We start from the raw sequence: 26,871 nt of genomic DNA on the forward strand, positions 1-26,871 counted from the left end.
ATGACCGAACAAAGTTGTTCCTTAAAAAAATTGATGTTCTCAGTTCTCGGCTACAATATGTTCCAGAAAACGGTTCAAAAAGTGATTTGTTTGAAAACTGAATCAATGACTCTCATTATAATGAATAGTAAAAGAAATAATGCGTTCCAAGCCTTAAAAATCTGGCTTTTTAAAGCATTTTTTTTAGCTTTTCCTGATGATAGAGCTACATGTATAGTTTAAATACTTTATATAATAAAATGATTTAGAAATCTATTTATTTTTTTTGCTTAAAATGTATGCTTTAGTAGCAGAGTAAGCTCGGCTGGGAGTACATTGCTGTATCTGTAGCGACTCGGCCCCCAGCTTTGTAAACTTTTTTATTAACAAAAGTGCAGAATAACTTTAAACGACCACCTTGCCTTCTTTGGAGCCATGATTGGGGTTAATGCGGTAGTCCTCGATAAGAAGAAAAACAACAGTCACGACTGGGACACGTCTGTGTACAGAGGTTGCGTCATACAGAATAACAAAAGTGCGCTGGTTGCGTTATGTCCTTTGCGGGGTATTTTTTCGGGGGGTGTTCGAATTGACAAGAACAAAATGCGCCGTGGGTGGGTCAATCGCTCGTACCGCGCCCGATGTTATTTCTGGGTTTTTTCGGGGGACGTTCGAATTGACAATAACAAAGTGTGTCGTGGGTGGGTCAACTGCTTGCGCCGGGCGCATTATGATATTTCCGTTTTTTTTCGGGGGGCATTCGAATTGACAGTAACAAAGCGCGTCCTGGGATTTCTGGGTTTTGTCGCGGGGCGTTCGAGTACCGATTTTTGTTTGAAAACGGGAGCAAAAAAATCTTGAAATTTTCGTTCGTAAACCGATTTGTTCGGGAACTGAGGCTTTTCTGTATTTTTTCAAATAATCACAATTCTATGGTAAAATGAAATGTACCACAGCATTCCCCAGTTTTCATGTACAGTATTAGGTAGGGGGCATATACTGTACATGCAGGCCAGCTAGTAAGAGTGGGATGCTGATGATGATGATGATTCTCTCTCTCTCTCTCTCTCTCTCTCTCTCTCTCTCTCTCTCTCTCACACTCTCTCTCTCTCTCTCTCTCTCTGTCCTTTCTCTCTTCCTCCTACACACTCAAGAGAGAGACAGAAATGATCTTTTTTTTTTTTTTGTGAGGCTCTCTCTCTCTGCCGCAGAGCTGAGAGCGCGCCAATACAGACGGCAGGAGGTTTTGAAATAGGGCGGGTCTTCTTGGCATCTCGGCCAATGGGGGCGAAGGAGAGGCGCCTCCAGCCCGGCGTGCCCTTGTCGTCTCGGCATTGGGATCCAGGGAGGACGCAAGGCAGGGCCGGCAGGTGCTCGGAAGTAGGTCACATTGGGAATATTGATGAAAAGGATCCCGACAAGCAAGTGAATGACGGAAAAGTGCAGTTTTTTTCAGGACATATCGGGAAACGGTGACGCCAATCTTCTTTTCTTGACATTTTTCTTCCTTTTTTCCTTCTTTCTCATCACTTTCTTCCCCAGCCATCTCATTCGTCCGGAGTCCTCCTCCTTCCTCCTTGCGCTTTTCAAGGACCGCAGACACTCCCGCATACGCGCACAGAAAGTACGACCGCCATGGAAACCGGCAGCCCCAGGAAGATCCAGTTCACGGTGCCTCTGCTGGACACCCACCTGGACCCGGAGGCAGCTGAACAGGTAACACCCCAAAAAGTTGGATTTTGGAAAAGGACAAATTGATATTTTCTGGAAAACTAAAATCTTAAATTGTTCAACAAAGTCAAAAAGTTGGGAGGAAAAAAGCCTTTGTATTTTCTGTGTCGTAAAAAAAAAAAAAGTCCATAATCCATATCTGAACTTCAGGAGAATAAAGTCATATTATAGTAATGTTTTGTACATAAATCAGATTAGCCAGAAAAATGAAAGAAGTTATTGATTTTCTAGAAGAAATGCATAGTTCCCTAAAAAGTTTCTAGTTTCCAGAAAAAATATTTTCGAGAGACCGCTGTGTATTTATTTTGAAATGTCATACATTTAAAGGTGGAAGGGTGTCAAAAAAATCCTTTTTTGATGAAAATGTTTTTTATTTTTATTTTTGGGAACTCTTACATGAATAAAGTTATATGCTTAAATAATTTATGAGTTTATAGTGTAATAGTTAGTAAAAAGTTTGAAGAAAAAAGTTATTTTCAAGAAAAATGGGGGGGGGGCTTTACATAGTTCACATCCAAAATATTGCAACTAAACAATTTTGTATTATTATTTTTTCATTGATTTTATTGATTTATTTTATTTCTGGAATTCACATGAGACAAGCGTGAACCTTTTTGGTGTACCAGGGAAACAAACAGGAGATTGATGCTCACTTTTTTCTTTTCTCCCATGTGATATATCATTTTTTTTCTTCCTGCGCCCTATATGTGAGCCCCCAAAAAGATCATATTTCCAGTTTTGTACGACTCCCGCGCAGCCAATTATCGCAGCAGTGCTACCAGAATGAAGCGTCTTCCACCTCTGCTGAGACCTACGCGAGCTAATAATGAGACGCCTCAGCATCCAGGAATCTCCCAAAGTTGATTGTCTGTATAATGTATGAAATTTCCGAGAGATTGTTCATATGGAAGTAAAGAACGGGGAAGTTGAAAGCTGACAATGTTCAGAACTACCCGAGACCACACAGCACGTATATGTCCCGTTTTTCATCATTTGATGAATTGAAAATGAACAAGACAGCTCGTTCCCATTCATATTGAATGAACCTTGTGTATAAATAGCAGAGATTTATGAGTGCGCGTCTGATTGGCTGCTTCTGACGTGCGTCCGCTCTTTTCCCTCCAGCATGACGCAGACTTGGACAGATACTGTCAGAGGGGGCATTTTCGAGGGGGGGTTAGGATGTGTACTTTCAAGAAAAATGCCATACGATTGCAAGAAAAAAAAATGGTATGTTTTCAAAAAAAAAAGTGTCACTATTGTGAGAACACAGTTGTTAGTTTTAAGAAAAAGAGATTATTATTTTTAGAGAATTCTTGAATGCTTTTGAAAAATATTTTTTCATATTAGAATACTCCTATCGCATAAATTTTTTTTTTTCGTATTTTTTTGTATATTTGAACGGCACTTTTTCGATTCGGAGCATCTGCTTCAGTTAGCCTATCCTCTTGACAAATTTAGTTGCATTTTTTTACAATTTTATACCCCAATAAACAGAAAAAAATGTTTGACCCTATATTTAGTGGAAAACAATCTCGTTCTGAATTAATATTGGGATCTTCGTGATCACACAGTAAATTTGTGTGGGATAACATACTAGCTGTAGCTTTCATAAACTATCTTCAGGGGATTCATTCATAGTTGTTTATTGATTATTTCTATTCTGCAAGGTGGCAATTATAAAGAGTAAATGGCAAGAGGATCGATGGCATTAATTGTGGGACTCCTGGCTGCGCGTGACCAAGAATTCTTTTCATTATTGACTCTGAGTGACTCTAAGGAGTATTTCTTAATGTTTTGTTTGTGGCTGTGGTGTGGTGGTTAATAAGAATAATAAGCATTAAAATATGATGCGGAGACATGTGGTTACTTGTGATCAAGCATTTTGTGGATTTATTTGGACAACAGTGATCAATTCTTGTAATTTTGTTCATACCTTGACTTAAAAATGGCTTGGGTTTGCGGTGAGTTGCATGCAAAAAATGTAGGTTGCTAGAATTGTGGCAGTGAATTTTATGACAGACAAAAACAATAAAAAAAGAGGCCAGAATATTTATTGTCGTACCAAGTTGAACCTAAAACAAGGAGTTTTACACATTTTTATTTAAAAAAAAAATCCAGATAATGTGCAAAACACCATACAAGTGGTTACACAACCTAGTATCAATGTTGTGGTAGTTATAACCCTTTAAGGAATAGATGTGTAAACACGTACTGTGCAGCAACAGATAAAAAAATAATTTCGTTGTGAAACCCTTCTTCATGTCATATGGACATCTGTTTTATACTGCCCCCTTGTGGCCGAGGTGCACGCAGCAGAAGGAGCACGTCAATGGACATGCAAGCATGAAATCAAGATGCACAAGCTGTTTACTTCTTTACATCCATCCATCCATCCGTTTTCTTAGCCGCTTATCCTCACAAGGGTCGCGGGGAGTGCTGGAGCCTATCCCAGCTGTCAACGGGCAGGAGGCGAGGTACACCCTGAACTGGTTGCCAGCCAATCGCAGGGCACACCGAGAAAAACAGCCGCACTCACAATCACACCTACGGGCAATTTAGAATGTCTAATTAATGTTGAATGTTTTTGGGATGTGGGAAGAAACCGGAGTGCCCGGAGGAAATCCACGCAGGCACGGAGAGAACATGCAAACTCCACGTAGGCGGGTCCGGGATCGAACCCCGGACCTCAGAACTGGGAGGCCAATGCTGTCCAGCTGAGGCACCGTGCCGCCTACTTACATTTTATTCAATTATATTATCACAGTATGTTTTGAGAAAGCACAACAGGAGAGTGTTATTTTTCAAGGATTTTCTTGGTAGAATATTTTTAACAGTGGCCGCTAAGCTTGCATTGTACCCTATGCTGCTTTTTGTTGGAGAGGGAGATGAATTGACAAAAGACACAATGGAAGTGTGTGTGTGTGCGCACGCCACAGTTCACTGCCCCCCCTGCAAGCTGACACCTCTCAGCTGGTGAATCAGCTTATGTGGCGAGGCGCATGTCAATGAAAGAAGCCTCCCCGAGGTGTGTAACGCTCAGCACAATAACACCCTCCCTCAAATCCACACACACGGACGCGCACTGTGGGCGCACACAAAAACATGCACACGTTCTGCACACTTCGCTATCCGTGTGGATGACGTTAAAAAATGTTATGTTTTTAATCCACAGTTATTGTATATAATAATAAGACAAGTGAGCACGGCGGATCAGCTGGAAAGTGTTGGCAACACAGTTCTGAGGTCCAGGGTTCGATCCCGGCCCTGCCTGTGTGGAGTTTTCTCCGGGCACTCCGGTTTCCTCCCACATCCTGAAAACATGCAACATTAAAGGAAGACTCTCCCCCAAAAATGTATAATAAAACCTCCAATGTGAAGTAATATTATTATTATTACATATATTTTGGACATTAATTGAATTTTTTTCTTTAAATAAACAATCTAAATTGCCCTTAGATGTGGTTGTGAGTGTGGCTGTCTCGATGTGCCCTGCGATTGGCTAGCAACCAGTTCAGCGTGTACCCCGCCTCCTGCCCGTTGACAGCTCCACCACTCCCCGCGGCCCTCGTGAGGATAAGCGGCTAAGAAAATAGATGGATGCATGGATAATAAGACAAGTAAATAGAATGAAAGAATCAAAAATTTTGTGCATCCTGATTGTGTATGACTTGTCCACCACGGGACCGTATAATACAGTCATAGACACAAATGAAGAAGAGTTTCACGACTACTCAAAGTATGCTGCTGTAATATTTAGTGTTTTTCGTAGAGCATAAATAATATATGCATGTGACTAGGGCTATTGACGTTTGCCATTAAGGGCTCTATTTTCATAGACAGCACAGCTGCGCTTCCCTGTAAAAACTTCTGTATTTTGATGTTTGCGCAGACATATGTTAAGAAAGTGTGTGCCCTTGGAGATGCTCTTGATGGAGTGTGATTTTGTGTTTTCTTACACATCTGTCTAAGTTTGAGCGCAAGTGATCCAATGTGATTTTCGTGAATGTGATCTGGGTGGATACAGGCAAAAACAGGCAAGCTCCTTGGACATGTGCGATGGATGACAGTGGGCATCTTCCGCTTATAGAGATGTTCACATGGGCCCCTTTTAAAGGGAATGAGAGAAGCTGTTCCGATTGGACAGGACTGAAGTCGGCTGTGGGGACGCCTACACCAGTGCAGGCAAGCAACAAATAGTCAACAATTTGCCATATTGCCACATTTAAATGTGCTGGGGGCAATGTTCCCTCCAATTTTTTACGTGTCTGAGCGCCCCCCTTGACCACTGTGAGCAACATCAGACGTGTATGCACTGTGGTCAATCGGTGTCATCCATTGAAGTTAAGTGGCTCATTAATAGGTTCAGATTACCTTGCTGAGTCACACAAAGAGCAACATTGTATTTGCGCTAAGCATGAAAATAGAGACACTGAGTTACAGATTTCAGCTTGTGGACTATAAAGCAAAGCTATGTGGCTATTTGAATCACACAGCATGTAATATTCTCTTTCGTGTTTAGTTTGTCTGTCAACCTCAAAAGGAAGTGGCAGTAAACAGCTTTGAGCTTCTTTTTTTTTTTTTTTGGAAGAAGAAAAAAGCTAAACTGTTGTTGTGACTGTTGATTTGTCACTCAACACGTGCTCACTACAAATACGTTTTGAGATGCCAGGAAATCTGTCAAATTATCCCTCGCTTGTCCAGTATGTTCAACCTGCTCCTTCTTCACGGCATTTGTTGTTATTATCGTTTTGTGCGCGCACCTCATGTTTAGTATGCGAATCAGATGCAAAATGGCCCCCGATGCACGGGGAATCTTGTGTGAATAATTTTGGCCATTTCAGCTTACAAGTACAATCATATTTTCTCCTTTCAACCTGGTAATTGGAGCATATCATACTGGCATCACACAAAAAAGATATAGCTAGGCTATCTCACTTCTTTTTAAGTCTTGTTGGACTCTTTTACAGTCTAGATTAATGTATCTTATCACATCTATAGTCTCATTATCATTTAGATGAGGGGGACTTATTTTGGAAAAGCATCACAGACAAAGATGATGTGCTTCCAAATGTTTTATTGTAGACCTCCCGGGCCAGACAGTGAGCTCCCTTCACATTCTGCCATCTTTGTCCTTGAGCTGAATAATATAATGCAGATAGATTCCCTCAAGGAAGCTTATTTCCAAGAACATTTGAATACATTAAATTCCCGCTATGGAGATCCAATTGATCCATTTCCTTTTTTTTTTTTTTTTTGCTTTTGTGGGTCCAGGCATGCCGCATTGTGTGTTAGTCTATTTCCTGTACTACCTGTGCATTTTGATGAGTGAGTCGCTGTGTGGGTTTGGGTTCCACTATAGTGTGGTGCAGTGCATATAAAGCGTCTCACTTTAATCGCATTACTGCACTGAAAATGGGGATTGCCGCACTAACACGTTGGAATTGTGAATGTATTTTAAATATTAGTCCAAGCCAACAGTTAAGTCAAGTTAAACAATTAACTGCACATGAATGTAAGAATAAAACTATATTGAGTGTGAATAATGACCGATTCAAACGTATTGCACAAAAAGTGCTTGAAAAGACTGAGTGCAAAAGTAAAGTTAAAGTGCCACTGTCATGAAATGGATGATTTTTTTTAGTATGTTATTAATGAAAAAACGTCAGCCAATAGGGGCCCATGCGTTTTTCACCACAAAACATGATTTTGACGTATACAGCTTTTTGTAACTCCCGCCATGAAAATCCTCTCGAAGGATTTGTTTTCGAGAAGAAGCAGGAAGTGACGTATGGGACAGAGGTGCCCCCAAGAGGACTCGTTTGTTTCCATTAGTTTTACCTCTGGGAAGGCAGCTCGTTGTTCCTCCGTGTTAGCCAAAATGCCGGCTCATTGCATTGCTGGAGATTGCTCGAACACTCGGGAGAATGGATTTACCCTTCATAAGTTTGCAAGAGACCCGGTTCATCGTGAAAAAATGGATCCCACGGGTGTAAAGGACGAGAGGTTCGTGGGTTCCAAATGACAGGTAAGTGTTTATACAGCTACTAAAAAAAAAACAATAGTTTGGGGCAGACCACGTAATCGGTCTCTCATAACGTAACAAAATATCCGCGTACGAAATATGTCGATGTGCGCGTTGGACGGCGTCGAGCTGCTGCGCGGATGGTGGCGAATCTGAAGAACCCAGCCAAGAATGCCTCACTCAACCGCGTGCGCGCAGTAATGCGCCCCGGCTCGACTGTGTTGTTCGTCGCGTACTGCGGCGTCTATGAACAATCCCCTAAAGCAGCACCGCTCAGCTCCGTCATAAGCCACAGCTGCCGGCTGCGATGAGCCGCGATGGCGGAAGTGGATCGGACGGGGATGCGGTTTTGCCATGATCGCATATCATCTGAATATGGCTCGAAACAATAGTGTAATATTGCCCGGGTAACTTCACTCGGTTGTGTGGTGTTCTCCTTTTCGAAAACAGCTTCCGTGTCAGAAGGGGGGCGTTTATCTCCCATAGTAAGGTGCACCGCGTGTTTTCATTGGCGAATGTCCGGGTGACATCACGGATGGAGGATGCAGCCAATATGGCGACCACTTGGATATCGTAGAATGACACTTCTGCAACTTTGCGCATGGATGACGCGCCCTACGCTCACATTTATTTTTTTCGTGTAGACATTAAAGTAAATAATGTTATATGTATTTTTCATTATGATATCTATTTTAGAATGTTTATAGGGATGACACTTGGGCTTTAAATAAAACCAAACTGTATTGAACAAATTAACTTATTTAAATAAATGTTTAAACCAGTGCATCATTATGCACGGTTTAAACCTTTAATTCAATGCCTCATCTTATTTTTAGGCGGCATGGTAGCTCAGCTGGTAAAGCCTCACAGTTCTGAGGTCCTGGGTTCAATCCCGGACCCGCTTATGCGGAGTTTGCATGTTCTCCCCGTGTCTGCGTGGATTTCCTCCCACATCCCCAAAACATGCAACATTAATTGGACATTCTAATTTTGTTTGTCTCTATGTGCCCTGCGATTGGCTGGCAACCAGTTCAGGGTGTACCCTGCCTCCTGCCCGTTGACAGCTGGGATAGGCTCCAGCACTCCCCGCGACACTCGTGAGGATAAGCGGCGTAGAAAATGGAAGGATGGATCCTTTTTTTAACAACTGCCATGACTTCACACAAATTCATGGTGATGTGGGGACATTAAAGAGTTAACCGCTAAGCCCCTTTCAACTCTGATGCTAACTAAAACGAGCAGAACCTCAGGTGCAATTCCTCTCAAATTCCAATGTGTAGTACTACTATCATCCATCCATGCATTCATCCATTATGCAGCATATCATCCTTTTAGGCACTCTTTCTCTTGTACTTAAGGGTTATTAAATCTATGGCAGCCCACCATCCAACATTTTTCAACTCTAAAATCTTCATTTTCAATCTAATCATCGATAGGCTTGGGCTACTTTAAAGAGAAGACACGATAGCGTGGACCGGGCCAAAACGTCCCTCTGTCAAACAATGAAAGCCTCGGCAAGCATGAAAGAGCCGCTTCGGTTTGAGTTGTCCATCAGTGAAATGGAAATAAGACGAGACGCCAAACAGTGCAGTTTTTCCCCCTTGAATGTCAGGCTCACTTTGAGGCTCTAATAGGAACTTCACCTGTCAGCAAAATGATGCGTGACCTTTCAGCAGTTTTATGACAGTGCTAAACCATTGATTGATCACACAGTGAGTCTTTTGACACATCCACCCTAAACTATAATGTACGGCGTCCACCACAAACTGTAGTTATTCATTCACTTGCCCCATTGCATGCTTAACAAGTAGTTGTTTCTACCACCAACCACTGCTTTGTTTGTTGTAACGACAAGACTCCTGGGGCTTGATTTATGAAGGTCCCAACACTAAAGAGTGTGCCCACTGTTGGCAATAAGTACAAATGTAGGGATTTGGGTAGTTTGGATGTTTTTCACCTTGGAATATTCCAGAGAGCACCCTAACCCACACTGTAAAATTCTGATCAAAGCGATGGAATAGGAAGTGTTAATGGAAGAGGCAAACGAACATATTACCGAGTTACAGAGAGCAATTCAATTGGGCCAATAATTTTGGGGAAGCCAGAAACCAGATAATAGCTGTGCTTTGTTTGGTTTAAGTCTCATGAGTGCTTATTCCGGGTAACATTGATCTTAAAACTTGGGACAGCACACCCGGAAACCTGCTTTGGGAGGGGCCAATACCAAGAGTGTTTTGCCATAAGTGATATGGCATCACTATTTCTTGTGACTGGCTCCAAGGCAGATTTTTCAAAGCTCCAAAACTGCTGAAGTCTCGATATGTTGTTGTTTCAAATTTTTATTTCTGTCATTTCAAAAATGGTAACACGAGCCACATGTTTTGCTTGCACCTCACTGCTCCTGCTTTGCGCCATGTAGACAGACACCTCCCATCCAGAGGCACTACAAAAGCTATTTAATTAGCTTGCGTGTGAAGCAAAACATAAAACAAAAAGAATTGCATGTTGTATATCTAAAGCAAGGACATTGTTTAGCCTTTAGCCCACCAGCTAATGCTAATGCTAAGCCATAATGGGAAATGTATCTATAACCTTTTAAGCAACTGATATTTGAACACATTGCAGAAACACATGCATCCATTCAATATAACAGGACTCAATCATATATTCTTCATCCTCTGTGAGGATCTGAGATGAGCTAAGATGTCGATACAGTACAGACGTCCATGTACAATATAGAAACTTATCTGTCTTATTCTTATTAAATAGAGATTTTATGAAGTACACTTTTGCCTCATCTTTTGAGAAAAACTTGGGCCCTTTGTGCGAAGCACTGTAGTTTAATGTTTGTCATTATGGTAGTACTTGTAGAGCAGGGGTGTACAACTAATTTTTGGCGCCGACCACATTGTAGTTACGAGGGCCATTATGGTGAAACCATAGAAATCATGAATTGTCTCATCAAATTCACACATGAAATTTATGAACTACTGGTAGTTTTGGAATCAGAAATCAAGTGTAATGGGTTTTTCAACCTTTGTTCATGTTTGGTAACACGAAAATGCTTGTAATATCTCAACATGATCATCTATCATATATGACAATTTGAAATGTTGGGACATATTTTCACAAGAATCCTGGTTTTTGACACCAATGATTTGCCTTCGCGAGCCACATGAAATCATGTGGCGGGGCAGACCTGGGTCCCGGGCCTCGAGTTTGACACCTTTGTTGTAGAGTAATGTTTTTTTTTTTTTAGGTGGTACTAGGTAGTCTGAGGACCGCTGTTCTTAATGAGAAGTTTAATTTAAAAAAAATGTACTTTATCTGGGAAAAGTGTACTTTTTTTTAAAACTACAGTGCAGTTGTTGTTTTTTTTGTTCATCATGACTAAGAATAGAACAGTGTGAGCAAAGTGCTGAATGGGTCAATATGCAATCAGGATGTGAGGTTGGCAGCATCCGAAGCAACAGCAGCAGCAGCAGCAGCAGGCGCACATCTCTTGAGTACAGAAGAGGCACAAAGCACACACGCTTATTCACACAAGCTCCCTGTACTCCACTGATACAGCTCCAAATGCTAATGAAGCTTTTTCAAGTCCCATTTGCACCGTGCCGCCGCCGTAGTACTCTCTTCACCGCAATTACGCACACTATTTCTAACACTGGCTGAACATCCGTCACTCGCGTCAAAGCCATGTGAACCATGTCAATGTAGCTTTACCATTGTGGGCTTTTGAAATGAACATAAATGCCATCATGTCAGCCTGTCAACAACTTGGAATTAAACGCGGGTGTCGTCTGGAAGCACGATGGCTGAAGCTCGGCTGATGTCACGATTCAGATTCAGACGTCTTCAAAGTGAGACATAACTACATAGAAAATGTGAGTCTCAAGGTCCACGGCGGCTGTAAGATGATGCAATGACCTTGCCGCCAGAAAGAACAAAATGTTGAAATACATTGTTCATAAATCAGGCAGTAATAACATATCATATAACAGTCTTTCCCAACCTATTGAGCCAAAAGATGTACAGTGAAGAAAATAAGTATTTGAACACCATGCTATATTGTAAGTTCTCCCACTTAAAAATCATGGAGGGATCTGAAATTTTCATTGTAGGTGCATGTCCACTGTGTGAGAGATAATCTAAAAAGAAAAATCCAGAAATCACAATGTATGATTTTTTTAAACGATTTATTTGTGTGATACAGCTGCAAATAAGAATTTGAACACCTGAGAAAACCAATGTTAAAATTTGGTACTGTCGCCATTGTTTGCAATTACAGAGGTCAAACGTTTCCTGTAGTTATTCACCAGGTTTGCACACACGTCAGGAGGGATTTTCGCCCACTCCTCCACCCAGATATTCTCTAGATCAGACAGGTTTCTGGGCTCTTGCTGAGAAAGACAGAGTTTCAGCTCCCTCCAAAGGTTTTCTATTGGGTTTAGGTCTGCAGACTGGCTAGGCCACGTCAGAATCTTGATATGCTTCTTATGGAGCCACTCCTTGGTTTTTCTGGCTGTGTGCTTTGGGTGATTGTCATGTTGAAAGACCCAGCCGCGACCCAGCTTCAATGCTCTGACTAATAGGGAAAGAGGTTGTTCCCTGAAATCTCACACTACATGGCCGTGATCATCCTCTCTTTAATACAGTGCAGTCGTCCTGTCCCATGTGCAGAAAAACACCCCCAAAGCATGATGCTACCACCCCCATGCTTCACAGAAGGGATGGTGTTCCTGGGATGGAACTCATCATTCGCCTTCCTCCAAACACGGTTAGTGGAATTATGACCAAAAACTTCCATTGGGATCTCATCTGACCACAAAACCACATGGGAGACCATGACTCCTCTGTATCATCGAGAGAAGATCTGTGTGCAGGAGTGGGCCAAAATCCCTCCTGCAATGTGTGCAAACCTGGTGAACAACTACAGGAAACATTTGACCTCTGCAATCGCAAACAAAGGTTGGTTTTCTCAGGTGTTCAAATACTTATTTGCAGCTGTATCACACAAATAAATCATTAAAAAATCATACATTGTGATTTCTGGATTTTTATTTTTAGATTCTCTCTCTCACAGTGGACATGCAAAATTTCCGACCCCTCCATGATTTCTAAGTGGGAGAAATTGCAATATAGCAGGGTGTTCAAATACTCATTTTCTTCACTGTAATTCATTGTGAAAAAATGATAATCCCGTCCAGATTTACTCACAGATTTACTTACTCAGTGTGAAATCTGCACTTGTTTGGTGAAATACAAAGATGTTATTTTTTTCTCTGAATGCCAATATGAGATGAAATGACTCTCTTCTACTCTTTCAGATTAGGAGACGCCGACCAACACCTGCAACTTTAGTGGCATCCAGTGATCAGTCGTCGCCAGGTAACAAAACTAAATAAACATACGCCATATTATAAATAACTAGTAAAGAGCATAGTATATACATTTTAAGTAGAGTCCTTAGCCTCATGGCAGCCCCCCTTTCGACTGTGAATGTGATTCGTATGACAATAATGAAGTCAGTCTGGGTGCAAGTTTTGTTTAACTTCCATCACAATTCAACGTCTTATTCTGTATTTTGGATCTCTTTGCCGCCGCATCAGAGCAAGAAAAACATCCAAGCGTTCTCTCGAGGGAATATACCCATCAAACACAACAGCGCTCCTCTGGAGAGTTCTCTTGTCGTGTGCGAGTCAGGCCTGACCCGCTTGTTGCCGCTTCTCTCGTTGTACCATCTTGTGTGTGTTTGCAACATGGTCCCGTAATGTAGTGTTAGAGTGATGCCGGGGATGTTCGTTTTAGTCAAAATAGACGGTGCTCTTATGTTTTCAATCAATAAATACATAAGCGGCTTGGAAAATGGATATTGGATTGATATGGAATTTAGTATAGAATAAGATTAAGCCGTATTAAACTTCATCATACATTGCCTCTGACTCTGATTGGTTGTTCTTACTACGGTGTGTTGGTTTTCCCTCAAATTAGAGACACAAGAATTTGTCACAAATCAATGACGTCAATTAATCATGTCAGGCCATACCGACAGTTTTAACAAAAATGACGACACATATTTTCTTAAAATTGCAACCCACCCCTTTAATGGGATCTGTGAGCGAAAACTAGTGAAACGTGAAAGGGAATAAAATGTTAATTAAGGTTTCAACAATGACTTTAAAACTCAGAGCGTGACCTGTAGCGCAGAACCGATTGCAAATTAAATCTCAAGACACAGACAGCAGATTGAAATACAACGTGAAATATCGGTCACAGGCTGGAACAGATGCATTGATCCAGCGTGAGGCAGACGGAGAATGCGACTGGGGGCACGGGGGGAGGAACTGATACCAGGAGGGGGAGACGAGCTCTTCTAGCGTGCCCCAAATCATACACGAGGCCTGCATTATTCATTAGGCTGCCTCATGCACGCCCTGTGAACCCGCCTCCCCCCCTCCTAAAAAACCACACCACCCATCAGAGTGCACACAAGTGACATTTAGCCGAAACAAGAATGCCCGAAGTGTGTCACCGGTGGCACTCGATTTTTTTTATCGTCATGACATTGAGACGTTTGTAAAATAAATGTAGCAACATAAAACCTGAAGCTTTAAAAAAAAAGAAAAAAAAAAGATTGAGTTTCCTGATGAGATGCTTTCATTTCTTATCAGGCAATGAACCATTTTCTGTATTTTAAATGGGTTTTCAAAATGGGCTCCACAGGAGGGAAACAAATGCTTTTCTGTGATACTCCATGGAGTGTCTCACAAAATCTTTTCATTTCCGTATGTTCGTATATATTATGAGACAATACTCAGGAAATGACACTTGTGCAAAGTAGCCGGTGTACAGCTTGCATAACACTATAAATTTAATGTCCCCCTAAAAATAGCCCAGCACACAACCATTAATCCCATAAATGCTGGCAACAGAAGTGAATCTCCAAACTGGACTCAAATGATCCCTCCCTCGCCCATATCATGTGACTCCTCAGTATTAGTCAAGTCAAGTTTATTTATATAGTCCTAAATTACAAAAGTTACAAGGTTACAGGTATAAATGGGGAGCAGGCACAGAACGTTACTTTTACTGTCATCGCTCTCTTTCAAATATGCCAGTGGAAGTTCAGTGTCGCACCTTATTTCAAAGAATTGTGATGATCTGAAAGAAAAATTATTTTTGCTCCTAGTGCTTAAAAAAAAAAAGCTTTCAACACACTGAACCACCAGACTCATTCAGAAAATGCAGAATTTTACAAATGTCATCTGCAGCTCTGCTGTGGTTTAAATCCAGCGTATAAGGAAGACACCAGGAATCAGTTTTAGGTCCACAACTGTTCTCACTGTACACAGATGACCTCCGAAATTGCCATCAGGGTGTTAATCTGGTACATACTGAACGTCACCGAACCAAACCTGGAAAACAGTTTACATATTTTATCCATACAAATACGATATGAAATACGAATGAAGCTTAAAAATGTCCATGTCCATTTTCCAAACTGGGTATCCTCACAAGGGTCATGTAACTGCTGGCGCATTGTCATCTTTGGTCGTCCTGTGCTAACATCTCGTCTCAAACAATAGACATCGTAGACATCAAAATCCCTTTGGTTGCTTTGTCACAGTGTCCTTCGCCATTCACCCAAGACGGAAGGAAGTGCTTTGACACATTTCACGGGATGTGGGAGCAGGTTGGACATATATCGGACTGACAACTGTGCGCGGTTGACACTCTCATCTCTGTCTCCGCCAAAACAACTTGTGAGGCTGAACAGCAACTAAAACTAGCTTCATTTAACATCAACAACTGGCTGGAGTGGTCTAACTTAAAATTAAATGGACAGAGAAACATTTCCCTTTGCTTCTCGATGTTAAAAAACCCGTCGGCTATCAGATTTGAAGTGCATATTAACAATCAATGAATAGAAATGAGAAGTAAATGAAAAAGGGCAGAGTTCTCAGCAGTTGTCAAAAGTCGAACGGACTGGCCAGGCAAGGCTCTCTCAGGTGGGACTGGATCTTCCCACTGTTCAAGACCTGGTTTGGAGAGTCCAGCTTCCCTTGGTTTGGAATTCGCATCCCGGCAAGGTCAGGCTAACGGGTTCTAAATATGGATTAATGAATTAAACTACATTCATCTATTTTATCTACCTTCTTGTATTCTGTGTACTGTACTTTCAAGAGGCCTCTTGAGAATTTGCCCTCATGCTAAAACACGTAAAGCAATGCGTCTGCTTGGGATCCTTATCAAATCAATCAATAAATAGATCAAATAATGATGACCTAGGATGAAACGAGAAAACCTCTAAAACTGTTGTCGAGGCGGTCCTGGGAAAATATTGCTGGCCACACAAAACATCGACACTTTGGACACAAATGGGACATTTTCACTTCAGGGGGTCTCGGTAATCGTTTTTGTTTCCAGCGGTTTGGACATGAATGGCTGTGTGTTGAGTTATTTTCGGAGCACAAGAAATGGATGATGCTATCGAAGCTGCACACTGACTAGTTTACTTTACGGCTGAAGTAGAATTTCTACAGTGCTGTCCCATGGAAAGGTGCAATAGAATATTTACAAAAATGTGACGGGTGTACTCACATTAGTAAAGTAATGTATTTCAAGGAAGGAAGACAACTGGTGAAAAATACTTGACAAATGAATACTAGAAGTAATAGTAGAAATATAAAGCACTTCTCTACTCGTGCTCATCCGAGAGGAGCTTCACTTGGAGCACCACTCGGCCGCTGAGTAGAGCGTCCATGTTTGAATACAGACAAGACAGAAGCTCGTTTGTGTTCTCTGACTTTGCGTCCGCCAGTCAGTCAGATGGAGTCCAGTCCAGTCTGCTAGAAAAGGCCTTATTACTAGTTACGAGGGGCGCGGACACACATACAAGGCAATTACAAAAACAGCAATACAAAAGCCATATTTCATGTTTCTTAACCCAACTAGTAATCTCTGGATCTAGTATTACTGCCACAGCTGCTCACACTTCCCGTAGATGACACGTAATACTGTAATTTGAGACAATAGTGATTATTACTGGGACATTTTGAGTAACTGTGTTTTACTGTCCCCAGGTGGCCAAGGTGCACGCACCAAAACGAGCTGCACTTTGCAAATTCAACTGTAATAAATCTTTCAGAAACTTGAATTATAATTATAATCCAGGGCTATTTTTCTTATTAAAATAACATTGCAGCATTTTCTGTTGTTTACATTTTCGAGAGGCTTGAACGGATTAATGGCATTTCCAATTATTTCAATGTCAAAAGAGGATTTGTCGTGAGCCAAGCTGGACCATGGCCAACAGGGGTGTGGCCAGCGCCCTGGCCGGTGACACCTGTCACCGCTCACAGCTGTTTCACATTGGGATTGTAGTTAGATGGTGTATTTAAATTGGAGTTTCGGTCACTGGCCTTGGCCAGTTCGTTGTGCGTTGTGCCCTGAGTTGCATTCGCTGACAGTAGGAATCTCAACCACTGAAAATAGTGTAGTGTTGACCTATCCTTGTCACAGGGTTTCTGTGCCACCTTAGTTTAGTCCTGTCTTAGTTTATGTTCCATAGTCAAATCCTCGTCGATAGTTTGTCTCCTACTCATCAGACCTCACTTCACATTTTTGGATCCTGGCTTTGCTTAGCGTTTCTGTACCTCTGCCTTCTCAGACTGCTCACACCATGTATGACCTCAGCTTTGAATAAAACTATGCCTAACGTCATGTCCTTGTCCTGAAGTCCTGCATTTGGGTCCAGCCCCGCACCGGAGGTTCGTGACAGGATTTGAAGTACGAGTGTTTTTACATTATGTGTGAATTCGGCTCGTATCATAATGCACCCCTCCACTTAATAATTGGAAATAGACTAACATTATGTAGATATTTTCTCGGTGTGGAACATCCTACACGTGTATGGAAAATGAACAGCATGGAAAGGTTAGGCATAACTCACTGGCTGACGTAAACAGATGGGTTAAAGGCATTAAGATCAGCATGATATGTGTCCCAGGCCTCTCGGAATACAATTCTTTATTTGACTTGAAGGAACCCTCCATTTAATGTCCTTGATTTGTCACCACATCTGTAATTGCTCTATAAACCTTGCCAAAACTCACAAAAATACAGCCGAGCACAAATTGCAAGTCGTGAGGTGTACGGACGTTTGCCGCTTCAAACGAGCGATGAATTAAGAAACCCATCAGCGTACACTTTTAAGCCGGAGTAATATATGCGCACTGGCACGCCGCCTCCGGGATGTATAGGTTGCCGAGCAACAGGGTGGTGCCCTAGAAAAAGTTCCACCGTGTGTGCGTTTAACTGCATTGCTCGCAGTTTACGGTTTCAGCGCCAGTCTTTTTACCATTTGCGCCCCCCCCCCCACCTCCGCCCCTGCCGCAGCCATGTGGCACCAAGTTGGTGACGCGTATTCCAAAGCTCCTCTTTGTCTCCTCGTGCTCATATGATTCTGCATTCGCTTCACAACACATCCATGCAACCCAGTGACTGCGCTGGCTTTAATGGCGCACTGTGCGATAACCCCAGATGGTGCCCTCAGGTCCCGAAACGCCGGCCCCCAGATCAAGATCAGGGTGTGCTGGTCTAACATTTTTCACCAATCAAAAATGGTCCATAAACAGTGTGAGCAGTAAATTTTCATTGTCAATCCATTCGGCAACAGGTGGGGGGTGTTTTGCGAGGATTCCTAGCTCCCATTTTTTTTAATGTGAGTTGTAGAGGTTATAGTTCACAATCATTGTGGATAAAAAACAATTAATTGTGGGTGTGTCAACTTTTTATATCCATATAAAAATGTTTCCTTCTATTTTCAATTGATCTTTTTTTATTCCATCTCATAGAAATAGATGAAGACCGTCTGCCTAACCAGCTGTACAAGGTATTTTCATTCATGCTATCCATCACTACAAAAAAAGATTATTTTTTATCCATTTTGTTTTATTGACGTATGATATATATACTTTTTTGTTTAATTTTCAAGGCTGCATTGTTGAATTCCCCTCGACAACGGCGAAAAGGACAAAAAGGAACGCCTACGATGAAAGGTGAGTGATGTCAGCAAATGATTGTAAAGTTTTTTTTGTGCGTGTAAGTGCGTTTGTGTTTGTGTGGTATCCATGGCGATGCATCTCTTTCTTTTCTTCACAGTACCTCCGCTTCCACAAATTATTGACATAAATTCAAGGGCATTAAATGGAATTTTACAGCGTATTATTACGTTTGAGACTTTGGATTTTCTATTGGAGTTAAAAGGTTTCTGTTAAAGTTTGCCGCTGCGCGGGTGTATTAAAACGTATGATTCAAGGTGCCATTGAAGTTTGAAGTTGGTCCGATGAGTCATGAATGTGTAGTTTCACAACTATCAAAGTGGCAGCCAGTCGCTTCGGTTTGAACGTATTAAAAAATATTCAACGCGATTAAACTTAATTGGAGGATTTTTGTAATAGGCTGATTACACAGAGCCTAATTAAGTAGATAAGTGCAAATGCTTGGATGGTTTTTTTCTTTTATGATTTTTTTCCCCCCCGTGGTTAAGGAACCTTTTGGGGAATGAGTCAGCCTACTTTAGTTCCCACTCTGAGGTGATTAAGTGTAATAGTATCAAGTTTCAAGCATCCCCCTCACTCATACCCATGACTGGGTGTTAATGTTCTTTAAAGTGGATTTCACAAACTTATAATATTATTTTTGATGCGCCGGCTGTCTTATCACCTCTGCATCTCCCCATGTTAATCCCCCCCACCTCCTCCTCCTCCTCATTGGTTGGTTTCATCTTACCCACTCTTCTCCCCAAAGGCTTCTTCCTTTAACTTTGGGTGCACATTCCCTCGGCATCCTTTTCCCCACCGTGTTATCCTTGATCCTTCTCCTTTGCCTGGTCCCAGAGCTGCAGTTTCTGGTGGAGCATCACCTGTACAGGCAGCAGCAAGGAGGCGGCGACGAGTGCTCCTCCGAGAGTTGCCTGTCAGACAGGCCCAGCCCCGACTCGGCGGCCCAGGGAGAGGAGCTGCCGCGGGACGACGAGGCCACCGCCGAGGCCTTCGAGATGCTGCGCTGCCAAATGGAGGGTACGTCCGCATTGTAGCCCGTTCGGCTTCACGATTGAGGATACCCATCTGTCCATTTTCTTAACCCCTTATCCTCGCAAATGTCGTGGGAGCATTGGAGCCTATCCCATCTGCCAACAGGCAGGAGGCGGGGTACACCCTGAACTGGTTGCCAGCCAATCGCAGGGCACATCGCGACAAACAGCTGCACTCACAATCACGCTTAGGGACAATTTACAGTTTTTGATTAATGTTGCATGTTTTTGGGATGTGGGAGGAAACCGGAGTGGCACAGGAGAGAACATGCAAACTCCACACAGGGAGGGCCGGGATTGAACCCGGGTCCTTAGAACTGTGAGGCCAACACTTTACAGCTGTTCCACCCCGCTGCCTTATTGAAGATATTAATCACAAATATACAGAGTGCTGGAAGTCACGAAAAAATAAAACAATGTCATCGTGCAATAAGTGTTTGTGCTACACTCACACATGAAGTAACAATGGCATGGTAGAGCAGAAGTAAAAGTTGAGAACTTGTCGCAGTAATATGAAACAATTTACCTCAAGTTTCATGTAAGGGAATTCACAAATGAATTGCTAAACATGTAAAAAAATGAATAACGTCCTTTTAAACTCCTCACTATGTTTTTGCTCACCAAGCTGCAGCTCAGTTTCAGAGTGTTGGTAACTTTCTACAACCAAATTTAACACACCCGTGCCCTGTGGACACTTGTGACTGGTTAACATTCAGGAGTAAAAAAAAAATGGCTACCTTATCCATTTCATCCATTTTCGTCACCGCTTATCCTCATGAGGTTCGCGGGGTTTCCTGAAACCTATCCCAGCTGCCAACAGGCAGGAGGCGGGGTACACCCTGAAATGGTTGGTAGCCAATTGCAGGGAACATGGAGACAAACAACCACACTCAAAATCACACCTACAGGCAATTTAGAGTCTCCAATGAATGTTGCATGTTTTTGGAATGTGGGAGGAAACCGGAGTGCCGGGAGGAAACCCACGCAGGCACGGGGAGAACATGCAAACTCCACACAGGGGGGTCCGGGATTGAATCCAGGACCACAGAACTGTGAGGCAACGCTTTACCAACTGAATCACCGTTCCGCCTTAATTAGGGCCTAATTGGACATTTTCACTTTTGTTTTTGTTGCTGGTGATTTAGCCATTATTGGCTGCATGTTGAGTTCTTCTGTAATGTGTACCTGGAGTCTCATTTCATCACTGTTGTCCATCTTTTTGGGGGAAGGTATTGATTTTTTTTTTTTAAATTTCTGACAGTTTAATGAATTCCTGTGGGAAATGGACTGCGTAAATGCACACGGTGAGCTTACTCATACAATATGTGCACCGGTATCTCGTGTTACCGCAGCAGCCGCTGTGTCCTTGCTTTCGTGATGAAGAGTGTGCGCGTTGGGCCAGTAATTCAGTTTAATAGCAGGTCAGCAGATGGTCACAGAGCGCAGCACATAACCTGCCCCCTCCGGCCCCCCACAGTAATTGTACTGTCCTAATGCATCACAAAGGAAATATCTTGAGACAACATATACTGTATATACTGTATATCTTTTGGGATGCTGTCCTGTATCATGATACTATCACTACGTGGAATATTTTTACTTGGATGTTGTTTGGAAATCTAACCTGAATCCTGCATCGCGATACTGTTATATATTGCCCCATTGATACGTGAGTACTGTGTCATAATATTAAGAGTATGTGAAAAAAATCACAGGCAGCACAGTGGATCAGATGGTAAAGCATTGACCTCACAGTTCTGAGGTCAGGTCCGGGTTCCATCCTTGACCCACCTGAGTGGAATTCGCATGTCCTCCCCGTGCCTGCGTGGGTTTCCTCCGGGCTTTCCAGTTTCCTCCCACATTCCAAAAACATCCAACATCTATTGGACACTATATCAAGTTTGGCCAAATGTTGGGATGATATCTCATAATGAGTATCGTATTCTGATACCATCAATATCGGGAAAATATTGTGATTCTGTCGTGATTCTACAGATGCACAAATATTGTGATGCCGTTTTATGAGTATTGTATCATGTTACCATTGGTATCGGAAAATAAACAATATTCTATTGCGAACCCTATTTGCACAGTGCAGTACTGTGTAATTTCATGTTACAATAGCCATATGTCCCTATGACGCTGGGCTGTGTAACCGTTATGTGTAAATACAGGAGCACGTAAATGTCAGGTAGCATCGATCGAGCATCTGATGAGCGTCTAATGAGCGTAGCCTCGCCGGTCTATTATCTTGACCCCCGTGTTTTTTCGTCTGCAGCGGAATTCTCCAAGGGGAGTCTGTCAGAGGTGGCGGCTGGCGGGTCAGAGCGCCCCCTCCCTGACGAGGAAGACGGTTGCTCCAGGGTCGCTTTGTCAGACGCGTCGTTGCAGCTCAACAACGCACAAGCAGGTCATCAAAGGGGAAATAACACCGTATGATGCAGTTGCGAAGGGTTACCCAGGGGTGCGTTCTTTTAGCGCATCAATATACAAAGTGGGTTTAGTTTGTTTATTCTTGAAGCTTCGCCGCGGCTCCATTGCCTGGTATGACTTAATAAATCAGTGAATAAACAATTAATATGCATATATAGTATATGCTAAATTTGTGGTATGTAGATATCCTATATATTTACATTCTCAAGGATCCTGTAATATTTGTTACATTAAACAGTCATAAAATTGTAAAAACCTGATTGATTGATGATAAAATGATTTTTTTTACACACGTAAATATTTGAACCTGTAAAAATGTTTTTATAAATATTTTATCTCATGCCCACGTGATGAAAGACCTGGTCCAAAATATTATGATATTATGCTTGTTATAAGCCAGCGGCATGGGGCGGACCCAAATGCAGGACTTCCAGGCAAAGGCATAATGTTCAGTGCCCATGACATCCTGCTGTATCATGATTGGTAGTGGCAAAATATAGTGATATCGTCTTGTGAGTAGAGAGTATAACACGATACTAATGCTCTTAGCGTAACGTGTTATTGCATGGTTAATACTGTTTCGATACAGTAAAAAACTATCTGGATTAGTGGAGTAATAATGTGATATCATATTGTGACTTATTTAAATACAATATGGTTGGAGACAATGTCAGTTATGATAATAAGGGTGGTAATTTCAAAGGTACTAACAATTCGCCACAAAAACGATAGTATCACAAGAAAGAAGTCAGATTATGAAGTTTCACAATAAAGATTATATGTACTTATTTATTATCACAATAAAGATTGGCAGCACGGTGGAACAGCTGGTAAAAGCATTGGCCTCACAGTTGTGAGGACCCGGGTTCAATCCCAGTCCGGCCTATGTGGCATTTGCATGTTCTCCCCACGCCTGCATGGGTTTTCTCCGACCACTCTGGTTTCCTCCCACATCCCAAAAACATGCAACATTAATTGGGCACTCTAAATTGCCCCTCAGTGTGAATGTGAGTCAGTTTTTCTCAATCTGTCTTGCGATTGGGTGGCAACCAGTTCAGGGGGTACCCCGGCTCCTGCCCGTTCACAGCTGGGATAGGCTCCAGCACTCCCCGCAACCCTCGTGGGGATAAGCGATAAAAGAAAGTGGATGGGTGGATGATACTTCATATTGTGACTTCTTTCTTGTGTGGCAAATTGTTAGTACATTTGTAATTACCATCCTTATCATGGTAACTGACATTGTCTACAACCATATTGTAGTAACAGAAGAAGCAAGACATTAAGAATCAAGGAATCAATCCCAAACACTTAAATACTATAAACTGCACAGAAAAAAAAAAAAAGAATTCCTTAAAATGGCCACGGCTTGACTGCAGTGCCCCGGCTTTATTTTGCAGACACAAAAGCGGCGACGCGCGGCACCAGTCAGCCGGCCGACGAGACGACAAAGCAGCTCAGCCCAGAGACAGAAAAATAAAATGTTGACGAGAAGATGGCAAGAGAGAATTACAGCGCTGGTGTGTCACAAATGCTGCTCCTTCTACTCAGCCAGCGCCCACGCAATGACAGAAGATTGATTGTGTGTGCGTGTGCGCGTGCAGACTCACTTTCTAGCAACATCAGGGCAGTCCTTTAGGGCCCCAGTGACCAGCCGGAAAACAACATTTATACACAGCCATACGTTTTCCCAAGGGAATCTTTCCATCTTGCCTCTATGACTCCCAGCTACCCCATTTTAAACGCTCGATCCGTTGTAGCGCTCGCGAGCTCTTTGGCACGCCTCCCCTCATGTCGGCATTTTAATTTAATCACGCACGATATGATCATGTGGGCCATGATGTCTGCGATCGTTCCATCAAAGCAATAACACCGTTTTTAATACTGGAAATGTATCCCTTTATACAGTTATCATTTTAACATTCTTTCATGGCATACATGTAACACGAGGCAAGTTATTCACTGTAAAAAAATAATAATAATGTCAAACAGGTCAGCCTGTGAAGACACCTTGTAGAAATTTAAATATAAAGGGCGCATGGTGACATCAAGTTTTGTTTTCTAGATACAGTATTGCTAGAGCTGAGTGTGCAAGTAATCCCCACTTATTCCAGGGTTGCTATTTGTAAATTCACCTTTTTTCTTTTTTTGTGTGTTTTTTTAAAAAATAATTTTCTTAGATGCCATGAGATGGCACCAAACCTCTGTCTTAATCACAATCGGTCTCAAGGAAGTCTGCTCTTCACTGAGAAACAAGCTTTTAAGGAATGCATTTATCTGATATCCTTGATATCAATCTTAAGGCCAGGTGCCCAGACTTTTTTTTACCCCAAAATCTACTTTTCAAGCAGCCAGCCTCTCGCGAGCTACTGACGTGATTGGGGAGGGGGGTAATGATACTCCCAAACCGTTTTAAGGTTAATGTTATGTTGCCTCCGATATTTAAAATACATAATTATCTTTTTGTGCACTGTATTGTCTGTGCTTTCATTCTGGATCAGGCTGTGCCAAGGTGGAATTTTAAAATGACACACCATCTCATCCTGCACTTTCTACTTTGGCTTCAGACCAGACCTTTCCCGCTCGGAAAAGAGAAATTCTCGTTTAGTTTCACCACTTTTTCTTTGATTATTCATATACTCCGACAGTCATTGCATCTTAAAACAACAGCATTTCTTTTTAACTTACTCCATTAATATCGAAGGTAAACATAAGCAGCACGTCTATCTCGTCTTTGCTCTACGTTGCCCAGACTGTGTTGCTAACTAAAGCAGCGGTGGTGGACGCTGTCATTATAAAACACATTGATGTGCTGCATAAGTACTGCAACATTTGTAATTATGAGTGTATGTATTTAAGAGCGGGGGTCACTGGTCGATCACTATCGATGCATTGAGCACCCCTGTACTAGTGCATTCTTTGTCCTTACTAATACGATGACTTTGGAATACTAATAGCACAACTACATGTGTGGTAAGATTATGTACTGGTTGACAATTACGTGCCACTAGGACTACTAATGACAAAAGATTCTAGTAGTTAATATCTGCCACTTCACTAGGAATACTAGTAGCCTGCAGACGTCAACTTGTGCACAGCTTTGCATCATTAGTAACATGTATTTATTTTATTAGTATGTCCAAGATATGTCCTACTAGTGTGCATAAATGACACAGAATAGAAGTGGAAAACTGTGGAGGAACCAGAAGCAGTGATTCTACTCGTGCTCCATAGTTGATATACTAGTGCGCTGAATTGTCTTACTAGTGAGGACAAAGACTGTACTTCTGCATGACTTTGGGTTGGATATCACAACGTTGACTAAATCAGATTTGTAAGTCGGTGAGGAGCTTTAGTTTGTTTAGCCCGGGTTGTTAGTAGAAGTTAGGAGAGTCTTCGCCAAAGGTGCATGTAGACGCGCACTTCAGGTATACCTGTTTTTAAATCACAGCCATCGGTAATCTGTTTATTTTTGAGGGCAATGTAAGATGAGTTTGAAATTATGTTTAATTTTTGGGGATGGAGGCAATTGTCACTTTTAACTTGCGCTTTTTCACTATTGCCCGTATTTATAATAGCAGCCACATCTTCGTTCCTGTTCTATGATTATATGACACTGTTTCTTTCCTCATCGGTGCTGTTTTTATTTTCATTTTTCTAATATCATAAACACCTTGCACGATGCCAATGTATTCAGTCCAACTGTACTGTGCTTGGTTTTCCAAGGCCCCAAAACACATTTTGAATACCAGGCTGATGTTTGCTTTGTCCAAACAACAAGGACATTTTGAAATTCCCCCTCATTGAAGTTGCATTTACATGTAAATTGTGACGATCTTTCCATACGCCTCAGATAATCTATCGTACATCACGCGAGGGACAAAACCGGACCACATGGATCAGCCTCACAATGGCCAAAAATTACAAATTTCAAAAATCCATTAACGCGCTTTTTTTCCCCCGCCGGTGTATTATTTATGGATTCCGTAGTGCTTGTCTAGTTGAAAATGCCACTTTATCTCAATTAATTTATTCCATGTTTACTTGAATTGCGGATGACATGAGCTATCAAAATGTGTTTGATACAATAAAATGTTTCAGTTGGTGATGTGTTCTGGTTTATTACGACAAAAGGAGAGAAGGCTGAAGTTTTCACATGCGGTTCATTGGGGGTGACTCTCCTAAAAATAGTCCCCCTCCCCGGGTATTAATAATTCATTGAACTATGAGCCGGAAGCACGAAAACATACATTTTTCATAAACATGGCCGCTTGTATTGAGGATCATTGCAACAACTTAAATCTCTATATGGCTACTTCAGGTTAACCCGTAAAAGTCCGCATCAGTTGAGGCAAACCCACCAGCCACAACATTAGGTACCCCTGTACAAGATAACGAGGGGTCTGACAAAGAAGTAATAACAACCCGTCACCACTCGAGTTCTACACGTTTAGTCCATTAAGAGGTTTGATGCAATATATTGTTTTACAGTAATCCTAGTAATTATAATAAATGTAAAAAGTAAATAAAATGAACCAAATATAAGGTTAAAAGGTTAAAAACATTGAATGATACTCCTACAAAACAAAGATAATAGAATAATCAACAT

General features: G+C 41.9%; 1 protein-coding gene across 2 annotated transcripts; it reads left to right on the top strand.

Annotated features, from left to right (window-relative positions):
• The first annotated feature begins 1,240 nt into the window (after positions 1-1,240).
• On the top strand, positions 1,241-26,390 carry LOC133507670 (protein phosphatase 1 regulatory subunit 1A-like). Of its 2 annotated transcripts, none has more exons than XM_061832961.1 (8): positions 1,241-1,359; positions 1,522-1,695; positions 13,063-13,123; positions 18,592-18,629; positions 18,732-18,795; positions 19,636-19,818; positions 22,111-22,242; positions 23,663-26,390. In XM_061832961.1, the coding sequence occupies exons 1-8, from the start codon at positions 1,261-1,263 to the stop codon at positions 23,740-23,742; spliced, it is 831 nt and encodes a 276-aa protein (XP_061688945.1). In that variant the 5' UTR covers positions 1,241-1,260; the 3' UTR covers positions 23,743-26,390. The 2 variants fall into 2 exon arrangements, with proteins under 2 accessions (XP_061688945.1, XP_061688946.1); XM_061832962.1 differs by having other exon boundaries at positions 22,111-22,296; positions 23,663-23,699.
• Positions 26,391-26,871: the final 481 nt, after the last annotated feature.

Source organism: Syngnathoides biaculeatus, chromosome 10 (genome assembly GCF_019802595.1).
Source record: "Syngnathoides biaculeatus isolate LvHL_M chromosome 10, ASM1980259v1, whole genome shotgun sequence".
NCBI lineage: Eukaryota > Metazoa > Chordata > Actinopteri > Syngnathiformes > Syngnathidae > Syngnathoides > Syngnathoides biaculeatus.

What these genes read in the sequence shown, in the direction of transcription:
- LOC133507670 (XM_061832961.1), top strand. Translation starts at nt 1,261, where the DNA reads ATGGGGGCGAAGGAGAGGCGCCTCCAGCCCGGCGTGCCCTTGTCGTCT. An exon ending in CAGTGATCAGTCGTCGCCAG is followed by an intron (nt 13,124 to 18,591) that starts GTAACAAAACTA and finishes TCCATCTCATAG; the next exon opens with AAATAGATGAAGACCGTCTG. An exon ending in TGCCTAACCAGCTGTACAAG is followed by an intron (nt 18,630 to 18,731) that starts GTATTTTCATTC and finishes TTAATTTTCAAG; the next exon opens with GCTGCATTGTTGAATTCCCC.